Below are 21,594 nucleotides of genomic sequence, written 5' to 3' on the forward strand. Positions count from 1 at the left end.
CAAAATACCCAGGACATTTTTCACAGAACTAGAACAAATAATCCTAAAACTTATGTGGAACCATAAAAGACCCCAAATTGCCACAGCAGTCCTGAGAAAAAAAGAACAAAACTGGCAGATACACACACTACTATATCTAAGATAGATAACCAATAAGGACCTACTGTATAGCACAGGGAATTCTACTCAGTATTCTGTGATAACCTATATGAGAAAAGAATCTAAAAAAGAATGTGAATATATATATATATAATTGAATCACTTTGCTGTACACCTGAAACTAACACAACATTGTAAATCAACTGTACTCCAATAAAATTAAATACAAACCAAAAAAAAAAAAACACCAAAAAACAAAGCTGGAGGTATAACCCTGCCAAATTCCGACTATACTACAAAGTTACAGTAATCAAAACAGCATGGTATTGGCACAAAAACAGACACATAGATCAATGGAACAGAAAAGAGAACCTGGAAATAAACCCACACACCTATGGTTAATCAATCTATGACAAAGGGGGCAAGAATATACAATGGAGAAGAGACAGCGTCTTTAACAAGTGGTGCTGGGAAAACTGGATAGCCACATGTAAAACAATGAGATTAGAACATTCCCTCACACTGTATACTACAAAAATAAACTTTAAAAGGGTTTAAAGACCTAAATGTAAGACATGAAACCATAAAACTCTTGGAAGAGAGCATAGGCAGGACACTCTTTGACATAATTTGGAGCAATATTTCCTTGGATCAGTTTCCTAAGGCAAAAGACATAAAAGCAAAATAAACAAATGGGACCTAATTAAACTTAAAAGCTTTTGCACAGCAAAAGAAACCATCAACAAATGAAAAGACAACCTACAGGATGGGAGAAAATATTTGAAAATGATGATAACAACAAGGGATTAATGTCCAAAATATACAAACAGCTCATACTGCTCAATATTAAAAAAAATCCAGTCAAAAAATGGGCAGAAGGCTTGAATAGACGTTTTTTCCAAAGAAGACATAGAGATGGCTAACAGGCACAAGAAAAGATGCCCAACATCACTAATTATTAGAGAAATGCAAATCAAAACCACAATGGGGTATCACCTCACGCCTGTCAGGATGGTTGTCGTCAAAAGGACCACAAATAACAAATGTTGGAGAGGATGTGGAGAAAAGGGAACCCACGTACACTGTTGCTGGGAATGTAAGTTGGTGCAGTCACTATGGAAAACAGTGTGATGTTCCTTAAAAAACTGAAAATAGAACTACCATATAATCCAGCAATTCCACTCCTGAGTATATATCTGGAAAAAATGAAAACACCAATTCAAAAAGATTTATGCACCCCAATGTTCATAGCAGCACTGTTTACAATAGCCAAGACATGGAAGCAACCCAAGGTGCCCATCAACAGACAATTGGATTAAGAAATGTGGTATATATATAATGGAATATTACTCTGCCATAAAAAGAACGAAATACTGCCATTTGTAGCAATGTGGATGGACCTAGAGAATGTTATGCTTAGTGAAATAAGACAGAGAAAGACAAATACTATATGATATCACTTATATGTAGAATCTCAAAAATAAATGAATGTATATGCAAAATAGACTCACAGATATAGAAAACAAACTTGTGGTTATCAAAGGGGAGAAGGAAGGGGAGAGGGACAAATTAGGGATATGGGATTAACAGATACAAACTACTATACATAAAATAGATAAGCAACAAGGATATACTGTATGACACAGGGATTTATACCTATTATCTGGTAATAACTTCTAATGCAAAAATACTGAAGCACTATGCTGTACACCTGAAACTAATACAATATTGTAAATCAAGTATACTTAAACTAAAAAAATTCAGTTCCTCATTTGCCCTAGCTACATTTCAAGGGCTCAATAGCTGCACATGGGTTGTGGCTATCATATTGGGCAGTGAAGATATAGAACATTTTCATTATTGCAGAAAGCTCTATTGGACAGCACTCTACTACAATGTTCACTATTCATTCATAGCCCCAAACTGAAGACTACTCAGATGTCCATTAAAGTAGAGTGGATAAATTATTTGTGGTATACTGACACAATGAAATACTATATGGTGATGAGAATAAGTGATCTACAATTATATACAATACTATGGTTGAATCTCACAATGGAATGTTGAACAAAAGAAGCCAGAAACAAAAGAGAACATACTGTATGATTCCAAATGTATAAAGGTCAAAAACAGTCAAAACTAATTTATGGTGACAGAAGTCAAGACAGTGGTTGACCTGGGCATGGGGTAGTGACTGGAAGAGCACACGGTAGATGTTCTGGGATGCAGTTTATGATGTGTTTCTTGATCTGAGTGTGCTTAGTTTGTGAAGATTCATTGAGTTGTACACTAACGATTTGTGCACCTTCCTGCGTGTATGTTTTATACAGTGATGCGCTGGCAAACCAGCTTTCTAGGAAAAAAAAGAAAGAAAGAAAAATCCCTGATTTTTAGTGTTGGTTGCCAATTTCCATGGTGTAAATACTCCCATCATGATGGATTTCAGGCTGGCTACCAATGATTAAACGGGTCATGAATCTCCTGAATATTTAAGTATTCACTCTTGTGAGCTGGGATCTCTACTAAACAAACAAAAAACCAACCCCAGAGAATCCCCAGAAAAGGAATTCCTCAGTTCAGTTCTCACTCCTAACTTTCACAGGTCCTCCTGGAGTCTTGGGGACCAGAGGGGAAGGACTGAGTAGGCAGGAGGGAAAGGGTTTGCTAGTCTGACTGTCCACTGCCTCCATGTTAGACTGAGGGGGGACTAGGTTCTAACAACCTTTGTCCTTTTACAGACTAGCTTGGTAAGCCAGTCTTGGTATTACCATCCCCTCAGTATGATTGGCTTAGGGGTGGACATGTGACTAAATTCTGGCCAATAAGACATGGGGGTGGTGTGCTGGGGGACTTCTGGGAAAAGTTGCCTCACTGCCTGGGTTGATGGGGGCCATCTTTTTTTAAAAAATATTTATTTATTTGGACGTGCTGGGTCTTAGTTGTGGCAGACTGGATCTTTGTTGCTGCATGCGGGATCTTTAGTTGTGGCATGTGAACTCTTAGTTGCTGCATGTGGGATCTAGTTCCCTGACCAAGGATTGAACCCAGATTCCCTGCGTTGGGAGCGCGGAGTTTAAGCCACTGGACCACCAGGGAAGTCCCTGACGGGGGTCATCTTGCAATACAGAAAATGTTGGTGCAAGAAGATGGAAAGAACCTGGGTCCTTAATGATGTCCATCCTTGACCACTGAAATTGAGAACCGTCTCAGGACTTCCCTCCCTATTGGGAAATAATAAATGTCTTTATTGTTAAAAAAAGAAAAAGACGTGGCTTTTGTCACAGTTTCACTTTCAAAAGAGGGCTGCTCTTTTTCTGCATCTTCACTGAGAACAGGGGAGGAGTAGGCTCCATGTGGAAGGAGCACTTTATGTGGAGTCAGGCTGGGAGCATCAAAGTTTCAGCCACAAACACGTTGGGTGACCTGGTCCAGTCCCCAGTCTGCATCTCAGTTTCTCCCCCTCTGGTGTGAGGCAGTTGGGGTAGAGTCCCAGGGTAAGTCCTAAAGGGTCAGCAAAGGACCTCTTACATCCAGTCTACAAGGTAGGGAGAACACGTTTTCTTGCATTGTCCCATTGCGTGCCTGTGATGGGATCTGGTGAAAGGCTGGCATCTGGCTGGCCCCTGATTAGAGCCTGTCAGATGAAGGTGGCCAAGCATGCCATGTTGTGTTTCAACACCAGCCTGGGGCTGGCTGGGAAGGGAGAGGGAACACGTGATCTCCCCTTGGAACGGTCTTGGGAGGACCCTGCAGGGAAGACCGAGTGAGTTCTGCAGCTCTCGTTGTGGGATGCAAGAGCCAGAGATGAAAGATAGAACAAACTCTTACTGAGCATCTATGTGCTCACCAAACTCTCAGTCACCCTGGAAACTGGGTCTCATAATCCCATTTCATAGCTGAAAAAACGGAGGCTTCGATGATTTAAATACATTTGCTCCAATGGTTTTTGAACCTGCGTCTTTCAACTCTTGCTGTTTTTACTGTATTAGACTACATCCCCAGCCTTAGCCCCATTCCTAGGGGAGACAAGCGTCATCCAGTGGCTGAAGGCCCTGGCGGATGGGCAGAGGAAAGCTCTGGGATGACTCTCTCTCGAGCAAGGCCTGGAGGTCACCTACGGCCACGTAGTCTAGGTGGGGTCAGGCAGCCCTTAGAAGCTGCTGGTTTGGGGGCTAATGGAGGACACGGTTCTTAAATGCAGAGAGAAGCAAATAGAAGGAACTCTGGGAGGTGAAAATGTATCAAGCTCTCAGAGGGACTAGCGTGGCCAGTGCCCTGGGCTTGGGCCTGGAAGCCCTGCTTTTGAATCCTGTCTCCCCCGTCGGTAGCCCCTGAGTCCATGCGGCATGTGACTTCTCTCTTGGGGCCTCTCTCTCCTGTCTGCGAAGTGTGCAGGCCTGCACACTTCTGTGGTGACATCACAGAGGAAGCCCAGCCTTTCCTAATCACCCTGGGCACAGTTCCAGGTGCAGGAGGGGTAGCCAATCTAGGGTAGCCCTTGGCAAAGAAATGGCAATGTCCTTACACATCGCTGTTTGTAGGTCAGTCCTCTCCAGTGTACTTGACTTTGGGGTGCTGTGGGTGACAACTCTGGGGGTCATGGTTTCCTTGGCAAGATTTCTAGATACAGAAACCAACCCAACACTCAGTCTCTAGATCCTTCCCTTTTCCACGCTTCCAGGGTTGTGGCAGAATAGGCCGGAGGGGGACAAGAGGGAGGCAAAGAGGCCAGTTAGGAGGCTAGGGCAGTGGTACAGGTGATGGCGATGGTGTCCTTGGTCCTGGGGCTTAAAGGTGGAGGTGGCAGGATGGGGTCAGATTTGAAAGTGAAACTGTTAGGATTTTCAGATGAATTGGTTTGGGGGTAGATGAGAAGGAGAGCAGTAAAAACTGAGAAAGTTTGGGGCTTGAGCACCTGGAAGAACTGAGCTGCCATTTCCTGAGATGGGGAAGATGACAGGCAGCTTGGGTGGGGTCTGTGAGTCAAGATGTAAGGTTTTGACATGTTCTATCTGAGATAAGCTGTAGACCCCCGAGTGGACATCCGAGTGGAGATATGGGGTGGACAGTTGGATATCTGAGTCTGGAGTTCAGGGAGAGTCTGGAGCTGGAGATGTAAATTTGGGGACTGTCAGTGTATGGAAGCTGCTCAGTACCATGAGGTGGATGAGGTCACCCAGGGAGCCCGCTGCCAGGGGACGGGGAAGTGCAGAAACTCTGCCAGCAAGGAGTGCTCTGCAAAAGCTGGGGATACTGCTACTGTTATTAGTACTACATTAAGCACTCAAGCTGAGGTTGATGCCCTCTTGCCAAGGACTCTAATATAAAATGATGGTGCATTTAAAACTGAGATTAGCTATCAGATGCTGAGCACTCACTACAGTCAGACTCTGAGCTCAACCAGAGAGCTCTGAGGAGGGGCAGCCAGGATGTTTATGGGGCTGCAGAATGGACTCTCCATTCAAGGGGTGGGGGTGAAGGAGCGGACTTGACTCTACCCTTGTCTTTTTGTCCAGCTGCAGATTATCCAAAATTGAGCCCTGGAAAGACTCACCTGGGGTGTATCCCTGACCCCCACCATTTTCCAGCTGTGTCACCTAGACTAGCTTCTTCATGTCCTTGAGCTTCAGTTTCCTCAGGCCTGAAATGGCCACACTGACCCCTCCTGTGCAGAGTTGCTTCTAGGAAGCAAGAAGGCCACATAAAGAAATGATCGGAAGGCCTTGTAAGCCCTTTACCTGTGATACCTCATTTGATCCTCAGAGCAACCGTCTTGAGGTGGACAGTCCTTTCAACTTCCAATTTACAGATGAGGAAACTGAGGCTCAGAGAGACATGGCTAGCCGAAGTCACTCCTTCTATTCCCTTGCCCATTCCAAAATCGGACCTCAGCAAGGAATGGACAAAGGTTTCATTTCACAGGCTAATGATTATGGGGTAGTGCCTGCACGTGTTCAGAGGGAGTCTGAGGTTGCATTCAGGCTCAGTAGGAAAGAGCACTGCAGTTGATTAGCAATGTCTGCTCTGGGCAGAGGAGTGGTAAATTGCAGAGTGTGCCCCATCATTTGCCGTCCTAGCTTTCAAGTCCTTCCTTCTGTTGACAGCGAAGTCTCTGCAGAGGTAACAGTTACAATGAGCAGAGCAGAAAACAGGAGTGTCCGGTCCAAACCCCGGATTCATCTCCAAAGTCCCCATCTCTCCTCATTTCCCGCATTCCGCTACCAAAGACTTGGGTAATATTAAGCTGTGTAAAGAGAGGGTGGTCAAAAGACAAGACTTTCAAGTTTCTTGAGCATCTTCTCAGTGCCTGGCACCAAGCTAGATGCTCCTTGTGGTACACCACATCTGGGCATCAAACCAAAAGGCTATTATGACTATTTCCATTTTACAGATGAGCAAATTGAGGTTTCTAGACGTTAAATAGCTTGCTCCAGATCACACAGCTGTTAGTGTCAGTGCCATGTTGCACTCGAACTCAGGCACTGTCTATCACATCACACCAACTCTGAGGGAGAGTCAAGCCCATCCAGAGACTTTTTCACGCTGCGATTCCTTCCAGCCCTGTGGGCAGCCTGTGAGCTTAGCAGAGACAAGCCCCACCTGATTTCTCTGTGGCTCTCTTTCATGCTTGGCTACAGGCTCAGTCTCCCCTGTGGCCCCAAAGTCCCTCCTCCCCCAGATCCGTCTGTTGAGGCCACCTCCACCTCACAGGGAGCTCTGTGGAGCTGCCATGTGCTGGTGGCGAAGAAGAGGCTGTGAAGCATCTGTTCTTGGAGCCTGGGTCCTGGGGGAATCCTGGGCTGCCCTGCCCAGCTGGGGCCAGATGGAGGAAGCTCCCACGCCTCCAGCCTCTCTGAGGAGCCAGGCTGGTCCTCCTCCTCCTCGCTCAGTGCTTAAGGCTGGAAATGGCTCACAGGCCTGCACTTGCAGGGAGACGACCTGACTTCCCTCCTTCAGCCTTGTGGCCAAAACCCTCAGGGCTTCCCCTCCTCTGTTCTTGCCTCCTCTCCCTGCCTTGGTCTTTTCATCTGCTTGACTGGGCAGAGGGGCATAGAGGTCTGCTGGGGCTGTCTCTGCGAGGGGCTGAGATGAGCTAAGATGCTTGGAAGGTAAGATGGGGCCGGGGATGTGGTAGGGCCTGGGAGGAGTGGGCCAAGCCTGGTCTGCTTCATGGCTGGCCAGCTCCTGAGAGGCCAGTGGATGGCCCCACTTCACCCAGTGTCTGAATCTGTGGGTACTGGGCAGATGCCTGCCCATCGCCCTACTCCTCCCTGCCCTGGATCCACGTGCCCTGCTGACTCTCCCTGACCTCCTGAACTCTAACTCCTAGGAGATGGGTCTTGCTTGGGAAACTCTAGGGCTCGTTTTTCTTTCTGGGGACTTTCCTTTTTGCCCTTCTCAATCGGCAGGGTGTAGGGGTGTGGAAACCTAAACAGGAACAAGCTGTGATTCCTATCCTAAGTTTTCCAGGTTTTAATGGTCTTTGGCATCTTTGCGTGTACTGAGCAAGATAATTTTGTGAGCTAAGAAGGTTCAAGGATTCCCTGTTAGGTGTCTAAATTCACAGAGCGGGAAAGGAGGTGCTAAGAAAAAGAGGGTGTGTGTCCATGGCAGGGCCCTCCTGGGACTTAGGGCTTCATCCTTTATTGCTCCGGGTCAGGTGTATGTGGATGTCTGGGGCTCTTGTGGTTCCGCATCCCTTCCAGAACCTGCGTGAAGGCCTCTGGTCAGCGAGCCCAGGAGGCCGCCCGTAAGACATCTGCTTCACCTCAATTTGCTCACTTGTCTGGTTGTTCCATAAACATCTACTGAGGCAGCAATTTTCAGGTTGGGTCTGAGGAGGGGCCCGGATGGGGGGGAAGTCAGAAGGGAGATCTGTTGACCCAGTTTGGAAACCCCGGGGTCTCCTTGGGCAGTTGGCAATGATGGGTGTTTTGGAGGGGAATTGACGGTCACTCCCAGATTTCTGGCCTGAAGAACTGAGTGGTGGTGATGGTGGTGGTGATGGTGGTATCCTAAACCAAGACAGCAAAATCAAGCAAGCCAGCATGGAGGGAAAGACAAGGAGTTCCGTCTGGGGCAGGCTGTATTCGAGCAACGGAGACGGGGGCTGCCCAGGGGAGCCAGGCAGCAGAAGGCAGAAGGGATCAGAAGCTCAGGCGGAACTGGGGTGGGAGAGAGCCGGGAAGCTGCCGGCCCAGACGCTGCAGTTGGGAGCAGAGTGGGCATGAAATGGGCTGGAGTGTTTGGGGCGAGAAGGCCAGCAGGCTTAGAGTCTTGGGGGACCCAGCATCCCAGGGCAGGTACAGGAAGAATCCACCCAGCTCCAGCACCAAAGGAGACCAGGAGTGGATGGTCAGAGCCCAGCGAGCCAGAGGGGCTGGAGAAGAACCTGAGGGCTCAGAGTCAGGAACCCAGTGGAGGAGTTACCTAGAAGACCGATGTGACCGACAGCGTCAGACGCAGCTGAGAACTGGAAACTCTGGGATGGACTTAGCGACACAGATGCGGATGCGGTGTTGGTGTGGGGTTGCAGGAGCCAGATTGAAGCAGACTAAGGGTGCTGAAAGGGGTGCTGTGAGCACTTCTTAGACAAGTGCAGAGAAAAGGTAAAGAGTCTGATTGGACAACGTGAGGAGAAGAACCCGGCAGAGAAGGGGAGAGATGATGGAGGAAGGGGTGGGCCTGGACAGCCCCATGGGACCCAGCCTGCCATTGCCTGGGACACCCTTCTCCAATTGAAATCTGAACAGACCCCAACCTGTAGATGTTAGCAGAGCTGCTCTGGCTGAAGCAATGGGTGGTGGGGCTCCTGGTTTCTGCCTGCCTGGGCTCCCCTCCCCCTCCAAGGAGCCTCACAGTTGCCCTGAGCTCCTGGAACCCACTGGCCTCAGTCCCCTTCATTTTAGAGATGAGGACGGGCTGGCCAAAGCCACAGAGAGAATCTGGTGGCAGAGTCAGGAGCTTCGGCTTCTCCCCCTCCAGCACCTCATCCACAGTGTCTGACTGTGCATTTATTTATTCAACGAACTGAGTGCCTACTGCATGCTAGGCGCTGGGCCTGTCGGCGTGGGGCGGGGCGGTGAGGTGAGGGGAGAGGGGAATTCAGAGACGTGCAGGAACTGCTTCTGACCAGCCCAGAATACCCATGACCATACCCTGGAGTCCTCAGGAGCTGGATGCACAAAGCCCTGTCCTGGGGTGTCGGCCCCTATTAGTGCAGATGGGCGGGGCTCTGAAGGGCCTGGCTTGAGCCCAGAAGGTTCTGGAAAGCCCTCCGCACTCAGCAGCCCCAGCGTTCTCCACTGCCGGCTGCTCCCAGGAGTGAGGGCACAGCCACCCTGACCCTCTGTGGGTCAGGTGTCCCTGGGCTCCGACCTGCTCCCCCTGTGGCAGCCTTCCCACCTGGCCTTGCGCTGGGGCTTTGACACCTGATTATGCCACAACAGCAACCATGGTGACAACAATAACAATAATTTATTGAGCTTGTCCTATCTATCAGAAAGCTTATCACTCTTGACCTATGCCCTCCTCGGTACCCATGGCAGCCAGCAGCCAGGCTGGGCTCCCCCGCCCCCTGAACACCACTCTTTGCACAATGAACCCATTGCCACCTTGCCCTCCCCGGCCCACCTGGTGATGATCGCTCCCAGACGGAGGGGCCAGCTCTCCCCACCCGGCTACAGCAGCCCTTTGATGTTCAAACAGTTGACAGTTGGGATTTCGACTCTATGCAAGAGAGGCCCCCAACCCCCTGATTCGGGACATGTAACCAATGGCGCACATTTGAACAGACACTGGTGAGCTGGCCGAAGGGAGGCAACAAGTAGGGGGAGGCTAAGGTGGGGGCCCTGAATTCACACAGACTCACAGTCCCGCCTCACCACGGAGAAGGGATGGGGGGGTTATGCACGTCCTCCCAAACTGCAGCAAACGATGGTGGCTTCGAGGGGGTTCAGGGGACATCGTGGGAGGAAGCAGGTGGCTGCCAGGGGGAGAGGTGAAGGCGACTCTGGGGGTAAGGGTGGCAGCATGAGTCGGTGAAGGCGGGGCTGATGACGACTAGGGGAGTGAGCCCCAGGGGCTGTGACCTTGAGCCCCGCGGTACACCTGATTGTGTCCATCCTCTAGACGCGTGGGCATCAGGGAGCCATGAGAAGAATGTTACGGGCAAAATCATCTATGGCTTCATTAGATGGAAATGAATTAGTAAATGAGGGGCTGCATGGTGGGGCTACTCCAGGAAGGGTTTTCTCGTACACTGAACTCCAAGGAGTGTGTTCTGTGGAGCACCCATCCCGTGAGACATTCCTTGTGGTCAACTAGATTTGGGAAGACCACTGGGCTTTCTCTTTCCTATGGAGCCTCACAACACAGCACCATATTAAAGGCTCTGAAAAGTCCAGCAAAACCTACTTGACTTGTCTCACTCAGCATTTCCCACACTCACTTGACCATGGAATTAAAAAAAAAGTAACCCCATTAATATCCCTTGGAGGAGCCCTGAACCACACTTTGGGAAGTGCTCATACAGAGGGATTCGCAAAGTGAGATGTCTCTTGCAGATGTCAGGAGTCTTCTGTGTTGCCCTCCCCCCATCCGTCATATCACATCACACCCTGATCAGACCCCTGGAGCTCTCTGGCCAAACATCCTAGAGACATTCTCTGCAGTCCTGACTCTGCCCTCACCTGGCCCTGGTCCATGGGAAGATGTGGGGAGGAGACTTACAGGGGCAGGGGCGTTTGAAGGACATGTAATCCTTGGAGCAGAACAGCGGAGCCAGCCTGCCCACGTGCACAGCTCTGACTTCTCGCAGGGAAGGACCCTCCGCTCACCTGCAGAGACACAAACAGGCAGGTGATGGGGGCGCCCATACAGCACCTACTGACCCTGCAGGGCGCTCGTGTACCCTGGGCTGTCAACCTCTGGGGAGAGGATGGTGACTTTGAGAGCATGGGCCTAGTCTGGGTGGGGGCCTGGAGGGCTCTGGGCTGCAGAATATGGGGGTTCTGGGCAGGGGTGGCACAAATGTATGCTGGGTTCTCAGTGGTCGGCGGAAGGGGGGAATCTGTCTCCTGGGTGGACCCTTGAGAATCTTGTAACTGTCAGGGCTGGAAAGACCCTTAAAGATCAGTTCAATGTCCTCATTTCACAGAAGGGGAAACTGAGAACTGGAGAGGGTGAGGGACTAGTTTAAGGTCCCACAGCTGGCTTTGGAAGGGAATTCATAGATGCCTAGCTCAAACCTTATCATCATCATCATCATCATCAATCATCATCATCTTCGCAACAGTTTTAAGAGGAAGATGCTCTGCTCTTTTCATTCTCATTTTAAAAATAAGGCAGTTGAGGCTCAGAGAGGTTATGAAGCTTTCCAGGGTCACACAGCTTCTAATTACAGGCTGGGACTAGAACCCAGGTCTGTTTGACTCCAAAGCCCACACTGTCAGCCAGCACACTCCTTTAAAAGGCACCTAATATATTAAAATACCAATTCAGAAATAAGGACCTAGAGAATGAAACGGTCTCTTCCCCAATTCCCCCTGTACCCCCAAGTGAACATCCAGGTGTCAGGATGTCTGTGCAGCAAAGGACTGCCAGGTCACTCTAACACCCATTTGCAATGGAGGAGACATTTTCAGAAAGTAATCCATCCTCCCATGCTGCTGGAGATCTGAACTGATTCAGTCTCTCCTGGTATGTCCCCAGGTGACAGGAGGCTGTGGGAATATTAGGGAGTTATAGTTCTTATTTCTAGGGAGTGCGGTCACTTCACTTGCAGAAATCAAACTGCACCTTTGGATGGATGTGGAGCCGAGCAGGGGAAGCTGTCAGTCACAAGCCAATGGGAAAAGAGCCTGGCCCCTCTAGGTCCCAGGGGGCATTCGGCTTCCCTGATCCTGGGGATGATATCATTGTGGACAGAACTTTTCTGTAAGAGGCGGGTCCAGAGGTCCCACCCTTTTCTCCTCCAGGGATCCCTTTTATCATATTTTTTTTTCTCCAAATGGGTCCCCTGTTTTGACGGGGCCAATTGGCCAAACTACACTAATAACTGATTATTCTATTTAATAAACAAATCAAACACCTATCTTTGGAGAGCCTGAGCTCAGAAGTCCAATTCCTGAGTACTAATATCAACTCTGCCACTTCCTAGCAGTGTGACTTTGGACAAAGCACTTCACCTCTCTGAGGTGCAGTGTCTTCCTGGGGAAAGCAGGGTAAGAACACTTAACCTGCCGTGAGGACGGGGGTTATGTACGGAAAGCCCCTGGCAGGAGGTGTGTGGCTGCAAAATGTTCATTCTGCTGCCTGAAGGGGGTGGGAGGGAGGGGGCCGTCACTGCCACTGACCCGGGAATCCCTCTTCAGGTGGCTTTCTCCAGCTCGGCCTGTCCTGGTGTGAACCCCAGTCTGGCCTGACACCCACTCCCAGTCCCCATAGAAACCCAGTCAAGAGTTCTGATGGGGGAAGTGAAGGTAGGATGTGATCTCCCCAGGCCGGCGTGGCGGGCTGCTTGGGGAACTGTGATTTCACACCAGAAAACTCACAGAGCATCTCGGGGCCTGGGATCTGTGCTTTCTAAAAATACATGTGTGTACGTGTGTCTGTGTTCATTTCTGCGGGTGTGCTGGTGTGCGCTGTGGCCGCGTGTGAGTCTGGAGGAGGATGTAAGTGGGCCGACAGGTCATCTGCGCTGCTTCCAGAGAGGTCTTTCTTAAAGGCAAAATGGATTATGTCACTTGCTGAAAAGTCTTCCACAGCTCCCAGTGCCCTCAGGAAAATGTCCTGGCTTCCGCCCCAACCTCCACAGTCCCAGGGCTGTTTCCCTCTCTAGTGAGCTGGCATAGTGTGGGCTCTTAGTAAACGCATGCTGAAGGTACACTTACTGTAAGGCTATCCTGGTGGCACCTGATGCCATGGAGGGTGCTGACCAGCTCCAACACTTCAAGCAGTTGTCCCCAAGGTCCTGCTTCTCCTAGAGGCCCCCTGTACCCCCTCTTTCCTCCCACTGGGCCTTGAGACACTGAGATGAAGGCTGGGGTTTTGTAGGGTGTGGGGAGGTGGGAGATGACCTCCCAGGGCAGGGGGCACCAAAAACCCTTGCGTTACGTTTCGTTTTCCATGGTCAGGTTGGGTGTTTGGTGGACAGCGTGTTAGATTCCCCGGTGGCCAGGAGGCTGGCAAGGGGCCGGCAGGTTTGGCCATGGGTCAGGTAGACATTTCCGTATGTGGACATGTTCTGGGTACGCTGGCTTTCAGAGTGGCTCAAGTTCACCAAACACCTGCATGTGCCAGTTAAGATCACCGAAATTACTGCAACAGGTCCCCCGAAGTGGGTAACAGTTTCATTTTGCAAATGAGAAAACTCATAGGCTCCGTGACATAACCCACCCAAAGCAAAGAGGTGGAGGAAGAGCAATGCAGGGAGGGAATCTGTCACCCCCCCTCAGTGCCCCTTGGTTACTGCAGGGACACCCCACAGAGATCCTGACACCAGGTCATGTCTCCCCCCACGCCCGCCTCACTCAGCACCCAGCATCTGAGGCGAGGCGTGTCCCTGCCTGTGACTCATCTCCGACTGGATTGTCTGGCTGGAAACTGGAGGGCGGGCCGGCGGGCTGCGGTATTCCAGGTTCTGAAGTGGCTGAATGGTGGGCGGCGAGTCCACGTCACTCCCACTTTGCTTCACGTCCCTGCTCCCGGAATACCTCCTTTCTGTAGCCACTGCGACACTCTGATCTCGATCAATGAGCCTGTGGTTAGTGAACTGGCGCCGTATCCCTGGCGGAGGCGGCCAGGTAACAGCGGGGACAGGACGGTCAGCGCATGCGCGGCAGAGGCACCCAGACTGGAGGGTTGAGCTTCACCGGGGTCCACGGCAGACGGGGCAGGGCCGCGCGGGGGCTGGCCTCCGGGATGGGCCATGTCTCTGCAGCGCCTGCTCAGCCCATTGGATCTCAAAACAAATCCCCATTTTACAGTTGACAACACAGAAAGGAGTCTCAGAAATGAGGGAGGCGGGTCTTAAGTCTGGGACCCAGCTGATGGTTTCCCTAATGGAGAAAAAGAGTCCTTGGCAAGTGCGGGTAGATGTCATTACAGGCATACCTCGGAGATATTGCGGTTCGGTGGTCGCGAGGCTCCAGACCACCACAATACAGCGAGCCACACGATTTTTTTTGGTGTCCCAGTGCATATCAAAGTTAAGTTCATCCTATACTGTAGTCTGTTAGGTTTGCAGTAGACATTTATCTAAAAAACAATGTACATACCTTAATTTAAAAATACTTTATTGGGACTTCCCTGGCGGCCCAGTTAAGACTCCCTGTTCCCAATGCAGGGGGCTCGGGTTCGAACCCTCGTCGGGGAACTAAGATCTCGCATGCCGCATGGCGTGGCCAAAAAAAAAAAGAAAAAAAACTTTATTGCTAAAAAACGCTAACCATCATCTGAGCCTTCAGTGAGTGGTAATCTTTTCGTGACAGTAACATCAAAAATCACTGGTCACAGATCACCACAGCAAATACAACAGCAATGAAATAGTTTGAAGTGTTGTGAGAATCACCAAAATGTGACATAAGGGACATGAAGTGGGCAAATGCAGTTGGAAAAATGGCATGGATAAGACTTGCTTGATGCAAGGTTGCTCCAAAACTTCAGTTGGTAAAAACAAGCAATATCTATGAAGAGCAATAAAGCGAGGTATGCCTGTAAATGTTTCTCATGTGATTAAATGAAGAAGCAAATGAACTCAGGAGTGGAGGAGAAAAAGAGTGAGAGGACGGTGGCAGAGAGGCTGGCAGAGGACACGGAGGTTTGCAAACAAGTAACTTGGTCCTGATGTTAGAAAAGGGATCCAAGTGTGTGGCAGCCTCTGCAGCAAAGAGGCCTTCTGTCCCCATGCAACATCTGGCCACATGTGTGCTACACTGTGTTGGTCAGGAAATGCCTGGACGTTACTGGGTCTTCAGGTTGCCTTGATTTACCTGGAGTAGTCCTCTATTGGATCAGCTGCCTTCCCCGCTGCCACCAAGGCCCAACTTCTAAGACTTGATATACTGACTAACTACATAAACCGGTCCATTTGCAAATCAGCAAATAGGTCCTGACCAAGGGTGTAGAGAAACCTGATTCAGGGCCCAGAAAACACCAAAGAGGGCATAGGAAAGTATTATTACAGCGGTGAAACATCGGATGCGACCCTAGTGTTCCATAGGAGAGGAGAGGCTGAGAAAATTTTGGCATATGCTTATAATGCAATATTGTATAGCCTTGGAATCATGTTTTTAAAGAAATTTTAATAACATAAAAGACTTTCAGTATACTGTTAAGGGGGGGGGGAAACCCCACCAGGTAAGCAGGTTCTAGAACTCTGCTTACAATATGATCCTTATTTTGTAAGGAAAAAAAAAAACTAGAGAAAATATTCACACATAGAAAAAGATTAAAAGGAAATAGACTAAAATATCCACAGTCACGTACTCTCTGGGCAGTGGTGGAATTGAGGAGGCTTTTTATGTTCTTTTATTTTTTAAAAATGATTTTCCAAATTTTCTTCAATGAACATGTATTACTTTTATAATCTGAAAAAAAATCATTAAAATGAAGATTTGAAAACACCTTTTATGCTAACAAAATAAAGAATAATTAAATGAATAAATCAGTGATAGTTAACTCATTGGAAATTTTAAACGCTAATTTAATTGCCTTTGAACATGCCATGTTTTATTGCCAAAATTTAAAAAAATTAACTTGTCTTTGAACTTACTGATAAGGAGCTTTATTAATATGTTAGGAAAATAATCTCCACTGGTTTTAACCTTCATCACATTTTCCCTGGTGCTTGAGCAGGTCCTATTTGCCAGATTTTTGAGAGAATAGTTTCTGCCATGAACCTTAAGGTTTATCTTCAGGCAAGCTCTACACTCGGCAATAATAATAACAATAATAGACCTTATGTTTGTAAAACACTTTATAATTTGCAAAGCATACGAAGTGCTGGTTATTGTTCTAGTCTCTGGGGATATGAGAGTGAGCAAAATGTTTAAAAGTCCCTGCCTTTGGGGAGTTTACATTATATTGATGAGGGCAGACAATAAACAAATGAATAAGATATATAAATGTTGGGGGTGATAAGCACTATGGAGACAAATGGAGAGAAGAGAGATAGGGAATAAATGGGGGGGAGCTGCTCTTTTAAATCAGTTTGATACTGTTTGAATAGAAAAAAAATGAAGATGTCTCTAAAAATTCTATAGCCCTTGGGCAATTAACACATAGACATAAAATGATTGAAGATATCCATTGAGGAAGCATTCCATTAACTAATTACATATCGTCTAAGATACAATGTGCTAATTATCAGTTTTACAAACTCATAAAATTATGATGAGTCATAGTGATGTTTTAAGTTTTCTATACCTAGCAAAGTTAGTCCTTAACCTTTCTAAGCCTCAGTGTTCTCATCTGTAAAATAGGGACAATTATAGTACTTAGATCAGAGGGCTGTCCTCAGACTCCAGAGAGAAAATATTTATGCTTGGGAAAGAGCATGCATTCAGTGCATGTTCATAATGCAGACATAGCAAGGCCATTGCGAGGGGTCCATTCGTCACTGCCACGTGTTTCTTGTATATTGTTTCTCCAGTCCTCACAACTATACTGGGAGATGTAGACTATTTGTTCCCCTTTTCAAGAGGAAACTGAGGCTCTGAAAGGTAAATCTCCTGCCCAGAATCACAAGCCATAAACCCAGGTAGTCCAGCTCCAAGAAGCTGTGCTCTCAGCCGCAGCTGTACTTTGTGCCAGGGGGATTCAGAAGCCCTCCTGGCTTCAGTTTCTCCCTTTAGGAGGCTGAGAGCTCGCTGCCACCTTCTCGTCCCTTACCCTGTGCTGTGAGCACTTCCAGGGCAAAGGCTGCAGGTAACAGGCGTCTGAGTGTGTCTGATTATTCCCCAAGACTGAAGGAGGTACCCGTATCCCCATCACGTTGCTGCCTGGCTGTACTCCACTATGTGAACCAGGTGACACAAACCTCCTAAATTAGTTTCTGATTAACTCCTTTGGGAAGAAGAGGTGAGGATTATGGAAGATGCTGGGATGTGACACCCTGGTGGGTGAATGGGGGAGGGGTGGGAGTAGGCTACAGAGGAAGAAGACGACAGAGGGGGTTTTTGTGTAGAAACAGCCCCCAGGAGGCAGCCCATTCTGTCTGTCTCACTAGGTCCCCACCAGGCAGCAAGTGGACAGACCCCCCCCCCCATTCCCCCCTCCCCGTTCTCACAGCTGGGGCACAGGTGAGCAGGACTAACATGGGTGTCCACAAGCTGGACATTTGTTTTCTTCCCAACAATGCTCCTGCTTACCTGCACCCTCCATGCCACCCCAAGGATTCCAGCATCCTCTCCCAGGCCTTGGGCCTCATTGGTTCTGCTCTGGGTCTGAAGCCGCAGCCCATTCTGTCTGTCTCACTAGGTCCCCACCAGGCAGCAAGTGGACAGACCCCCCCCCCCCATTCCCCCCTCCCCGTTCTCACAGCTGGGGCACAGGTGAGCAGGACTAACATGGGTGTCCACAAGCTGGACATTTGTTTTCTTCCCAACAATGCTCCTGCTTACCTGCACCCTCCATGCCACCCCAAGGATTCCAGCATCCTCTCCCAGGCCTTGGGCCTCATTGGTTCTGCTCTGGGTCTGAAGCCTCAGCTGCAGACTGGGCAGATCTCTTCCTGGGGCCCTTCCAGGTCTGAACTTCTAACCTCTCAGTCAGCCACGGGCTCCATTTCCTCCCCAAGGGTTATCATTTCTGGTGCCTCGTGGCCCAGTGGCCTGGATGAACACCCCACGGCCAGCACAGGTTCAGGGTTGGGACCCCTCAGACCTCCCGCTGGCTCCTTGCCCTGATGGCTGCTCCCCCGCCGCTCTTCACTGCCTGTCTGAACTGTCACCACTGGAACGTCCAAGCCACCTGACTGTCTGATTGCTCCTCAGGGAAAGCAGTCCTCCCCAGGCCCCAATCCCCGGAGTGGAGGGAGGTGTGAATTCCCTCACACAGAGTGTGAGCAGCAGACATCAGTCAAGGGCAAAAGAAAGAGTTGGTCAGATACAGTCTTTCCCAACCTGGATGGAGATGACAGGTAGGGAGGCAGAGCGCTCAGGGAGGAGGGAACAGATGAGGAAGGGCAGGCCCTAAAGAGAGGGTTTTGCACTGCAGTTAGATGTCAGCAAGCCCTTGGGGGATTCAAAGGCCTCCTTGGAGGGGGGCTTGGAGGGTTGGGAGGGGTCGTGTCGCCGCCACCTCAGGGCAACTCGCTCTGCCTCAGCATCCACTGGTGCCGCATGCTTCACAGAACGACGCCTGTAGTCAACCTGAATTGAGTGATGGCTCTAAGCACCATGCTAGGCCCCCTTCAAGCATCACCTCATTGAATCCTCCCAACCCACTTTCCCCATGTTTCAGATGGGGAAACTGAGGCTCAGAGAGGTTAAGTATCTTGCCTAACATCACATGGCTAGGAAGTCAGCCAAGCCCACCCTCTGGTTCCAAAGCCCTTAAACACTCTGCTCGTGAGAGAATCCTACCTACTTGTCAGCGGAGGCAATTGAGGCACAGGGAGGTGAAGCCACTTGTTCTAGTAGAGCAGTCAGGATGTTTGAGGAGAGTCAGGAGGGGCTTGCTCAAGGCAGGTGCCCGTGGACTGTGTGAATCAAGACCAAGGACCAAGCTCCTGGAGCCCCTGCCGCGCACACCTGTCACTGGTGCCCTCCCCTTCCCAGCCTGGGCCTGGCCGTCTCCGCTGGCACGGCGCGTGGGATCAGGAGGGCAGCCCTGGGTCCTCCGCGCGCCAGCCTCAGGACCGCCGGGCCGATGGGGAGAGGGGGAGGGTCGTGCGAGTCTGTCGTGGGTCTGGTGGGCGCTACCCAACTTCCGAGAGTGATTAGGGAGAGGCGGCTGTACCGCTTGGCGCTGCGCAGCCAGCCAGAGCAGCCGCCTCGGACTCAGCCTCGAGTCCCGCTTACCGCGCCAGGGAAAGTCGGCCCCGGAGCTGGAGAAGGTGCGGCGGGGACACCACCTCTCCCACCGATGGTGCTGAGATAGGCCAGCGTGGTAGGCATCGAAGCGGGGGCATGGCCCTGGTGGCCCGCCCGTCGGAGGGTCAAACTTCCCGGCTCGAGGGTCGGGGGTGGGTTCTAGCTTAAAACTCCACAAAGCCCGGAGCCCCTTTCCTCTTCTACCCCGACCAAAAGTGCGTCCTAGTTTACCCTTCTTAGGTGGGTTGTTCAGGGGTCCGCGAAACCGAGGGCGCGGGGTCGTGAAGACTGTCTTATGCTCCCTCCATGGGGTGGATGTTTGTTTGGGACTCAAGTCGGGCAAGAACCGGGAGACCTCTCCATCCCTGCGGCCCGATGGCATGCTCAGGGGCAGCCACGGCCCGCGCGAGTCCCGGTGGCCCGCCCGGGGGCGCGGGGGTCGGGGCCGGGGTCCGCGGGAGAGCGGGGATCCAGTTCGGAGCGCGCTGCGGTTCCGCCGCGGACCGCGCTGAGCGACCCCGGGTGTGTGCTTGCGCCGGGGCCGCCGCAGAGCGCGGGGGAGGGGGCCGGGACCCCCTCCCCGCCCCTCCCCAGCGCCGCCCCCGGCCCCACGCCCCTTACTCGGCTTGGCTGCCTCGGTCCGCTCCGTGCGCCGCACTGCCGGCTCCAGCTTCGGCTCCAGCTCAGGTTCCCGCTCTGGCTCCGCTCCCGCTCCGGTTCCCGCTTGGATGCCGCTGCGCTCGGGCTCGGGCTCGGGCTCCGGCGTCGCGGGGGGCGCGCCGCTCCGCCTCGGCCTGCTCGGCGCGCAGGGGCGTGGCGGGGCGGGGCCCTGCCGAGCCGACCCGGGGCCCGAGATCCCCGGCCGAGGCGGCGGCGGTGGCGGCGGTGGCGGCGGCGGCTTCCCGGCTTCCCGGCCCCGGCCCTGCCTCAGCCCCGCCCGGCCGCCCGCCGGCCCCGCGCCGCCGCCCACGCCACGGCCGCCCGCTCCCGCCGCCCTGCGCCGCGGCTCCGGGGCCTCAGCAGCGCTGGGCCGCCGCCCGGGTCATTCCTGAGCTGGGGGGACGCGGCGGAGGGGGAGGGCCGAGCCGCGCCCCTCTGCGCACTGCCAGCCCGACACCCACACAGCGGCAGGCGGGGCGGCGCGGCGAGGAGGCCGAGAGATGCAAGGAGGCCGGCGTGCCAGCCAGACGTGTGAGGACAGACGGACAGGCGTGTGTAGAGAGTGACATACAGACAGGCGGGAGCAGAGGCGCAGACTCAGACATGTGCAGAGAAGGGTAGACAGGAGATATGTGCAGGGCAGGACAGCCAGACAGGTTGTTCAGAGGGAAGCCTGGGCATCCGGGCAGGGGACCCCTGTCACGGCCACTGGGAGGGGCAGACGAGCCTGGCAGGGCCTCCTGCTCCCAGTTGCCGCGCGGTGAGTTCTAGGGTGTTCGGGAATGTCAGCTAGGCCCGGCTGAAGCCTTCCTCTCCTGAGCGACCAGCTTGCCTATTTCTTTTACTCCTGGCCTGATCCTATGCCCTCTGTATCCCCCTATCCCCAAACCTTGGGCATAGAGCTTGACCCTGGCAGATGCATGCCTGCCTCAAGGGGTGCCTGGCTCAGGGAGGGGCTCCTGGCTTTCAGGACCTGCTCTGTCCCCACTCTACTTTGGGGCCTTGGACAAGTCCAGCCCATCCGCCAGACCTCCCTTTCTTTATTACACTAGAGCTCTGGTTTATTGAGCTATTGCTAGTCCTGGTGCTTTCCAGTTATTTGTGGAATCATTTATTTAATCTCCCCTATTTAACTGGGAATCCCAGGAGGGAGACCCTTGGGGGGCCTGAACAGAGCATGCACTCTAAATTTGATGAATGAATTGATGAAATACTTTGTTGATAATTCTCCTAACCCCCATTTTGTCGATGGCAGCTAATAAGTGGTTGTCAAAAATAAAACATGAGGATAAGGAGCTGCACATATTGATGATAAAACTTGGGGAAGGAGAGGAGCCATAGGGATGGCGTAGAAGAGAAGCCAGGCAGACAGTGGCACTGCAGGGAGGGTGGGAGCAGAGCAGGCTCCGGTGGAGAAAACAAACCTCACTCGAGCCCACCTCTGACAGTCACCATGACTTGGGCTTACCTGGGTGGAGGCAGAGAGACCTGCATGGTCTAGAGCCTTGGTGGGTAAGGACCCTTCCCAGCCCCCTTTGGTAACTGTTCGTTCTGGGCTCTGCCTCCTGCACTGCCTACCCCATCCCCCAGACTGAGGGGTGTGGAGGGACCCAGGCTGAGGGATTCCAGCTCCATCTGGGGCCATCAGGAGGCATGTGTGCTATGTGGGGCATGGGGCCAGAATAAAGGGAAACATTTCTGAGTCCTAGGAAATGGAACCTGAGAGGCCCTTTGTCCAACCCCATGCATTTATTTTATGGATGAACAAATAAAGGACTGGAGAAAGCAGGGGGCAGGC

General features: G+C 51.4%; 1 protein-coding gene across 1 annotated transcript in view; it reads right to left on the reverse strand.

The window, feature by feature from the left end:
• BEAN1 (brain expressed associated with NEDD4 1) overlaps window positions 1-21,290 on the reverse strand; it is a 38,861-nt gene extending 17,571 nt beyond the window's left edge. Inside the window, exons 1-2 of the mRNA XM_028477532.1 lie at window positions 21,265-21,290; window positions 19,758-20,161 (exon numbers count right to left, since the gene is read on the reverse strand). Of these exons, the coding sequence (XP_028333333.1) occupies window positions 19,758-20,161; window positions 21,265-21,290 (430 nt within the window). The remainder of the gene's footprint in view (window positions 1-19,757; window positions 20,162-21,264) is intronic.
• Between the last annotated feature and the right edge of the window lie 304 nt (window positions 21,291-21,594).

The sequence above is a fragment of the Physeter macrocephalus genome, chromosome 17, assembly GCF_002837175.3.
Source record: "Physeter macrocephalus isolate SW-GA chromosome 17, ASM283717v5, whole genome shotgun sequence".
Classification (NCBI taxonomy): Eukaryota; Metazoa; Chordata; class Mammalia; order Artiodactyla; family Physeteridae; genus Physeter; species Physeter macrocephalus.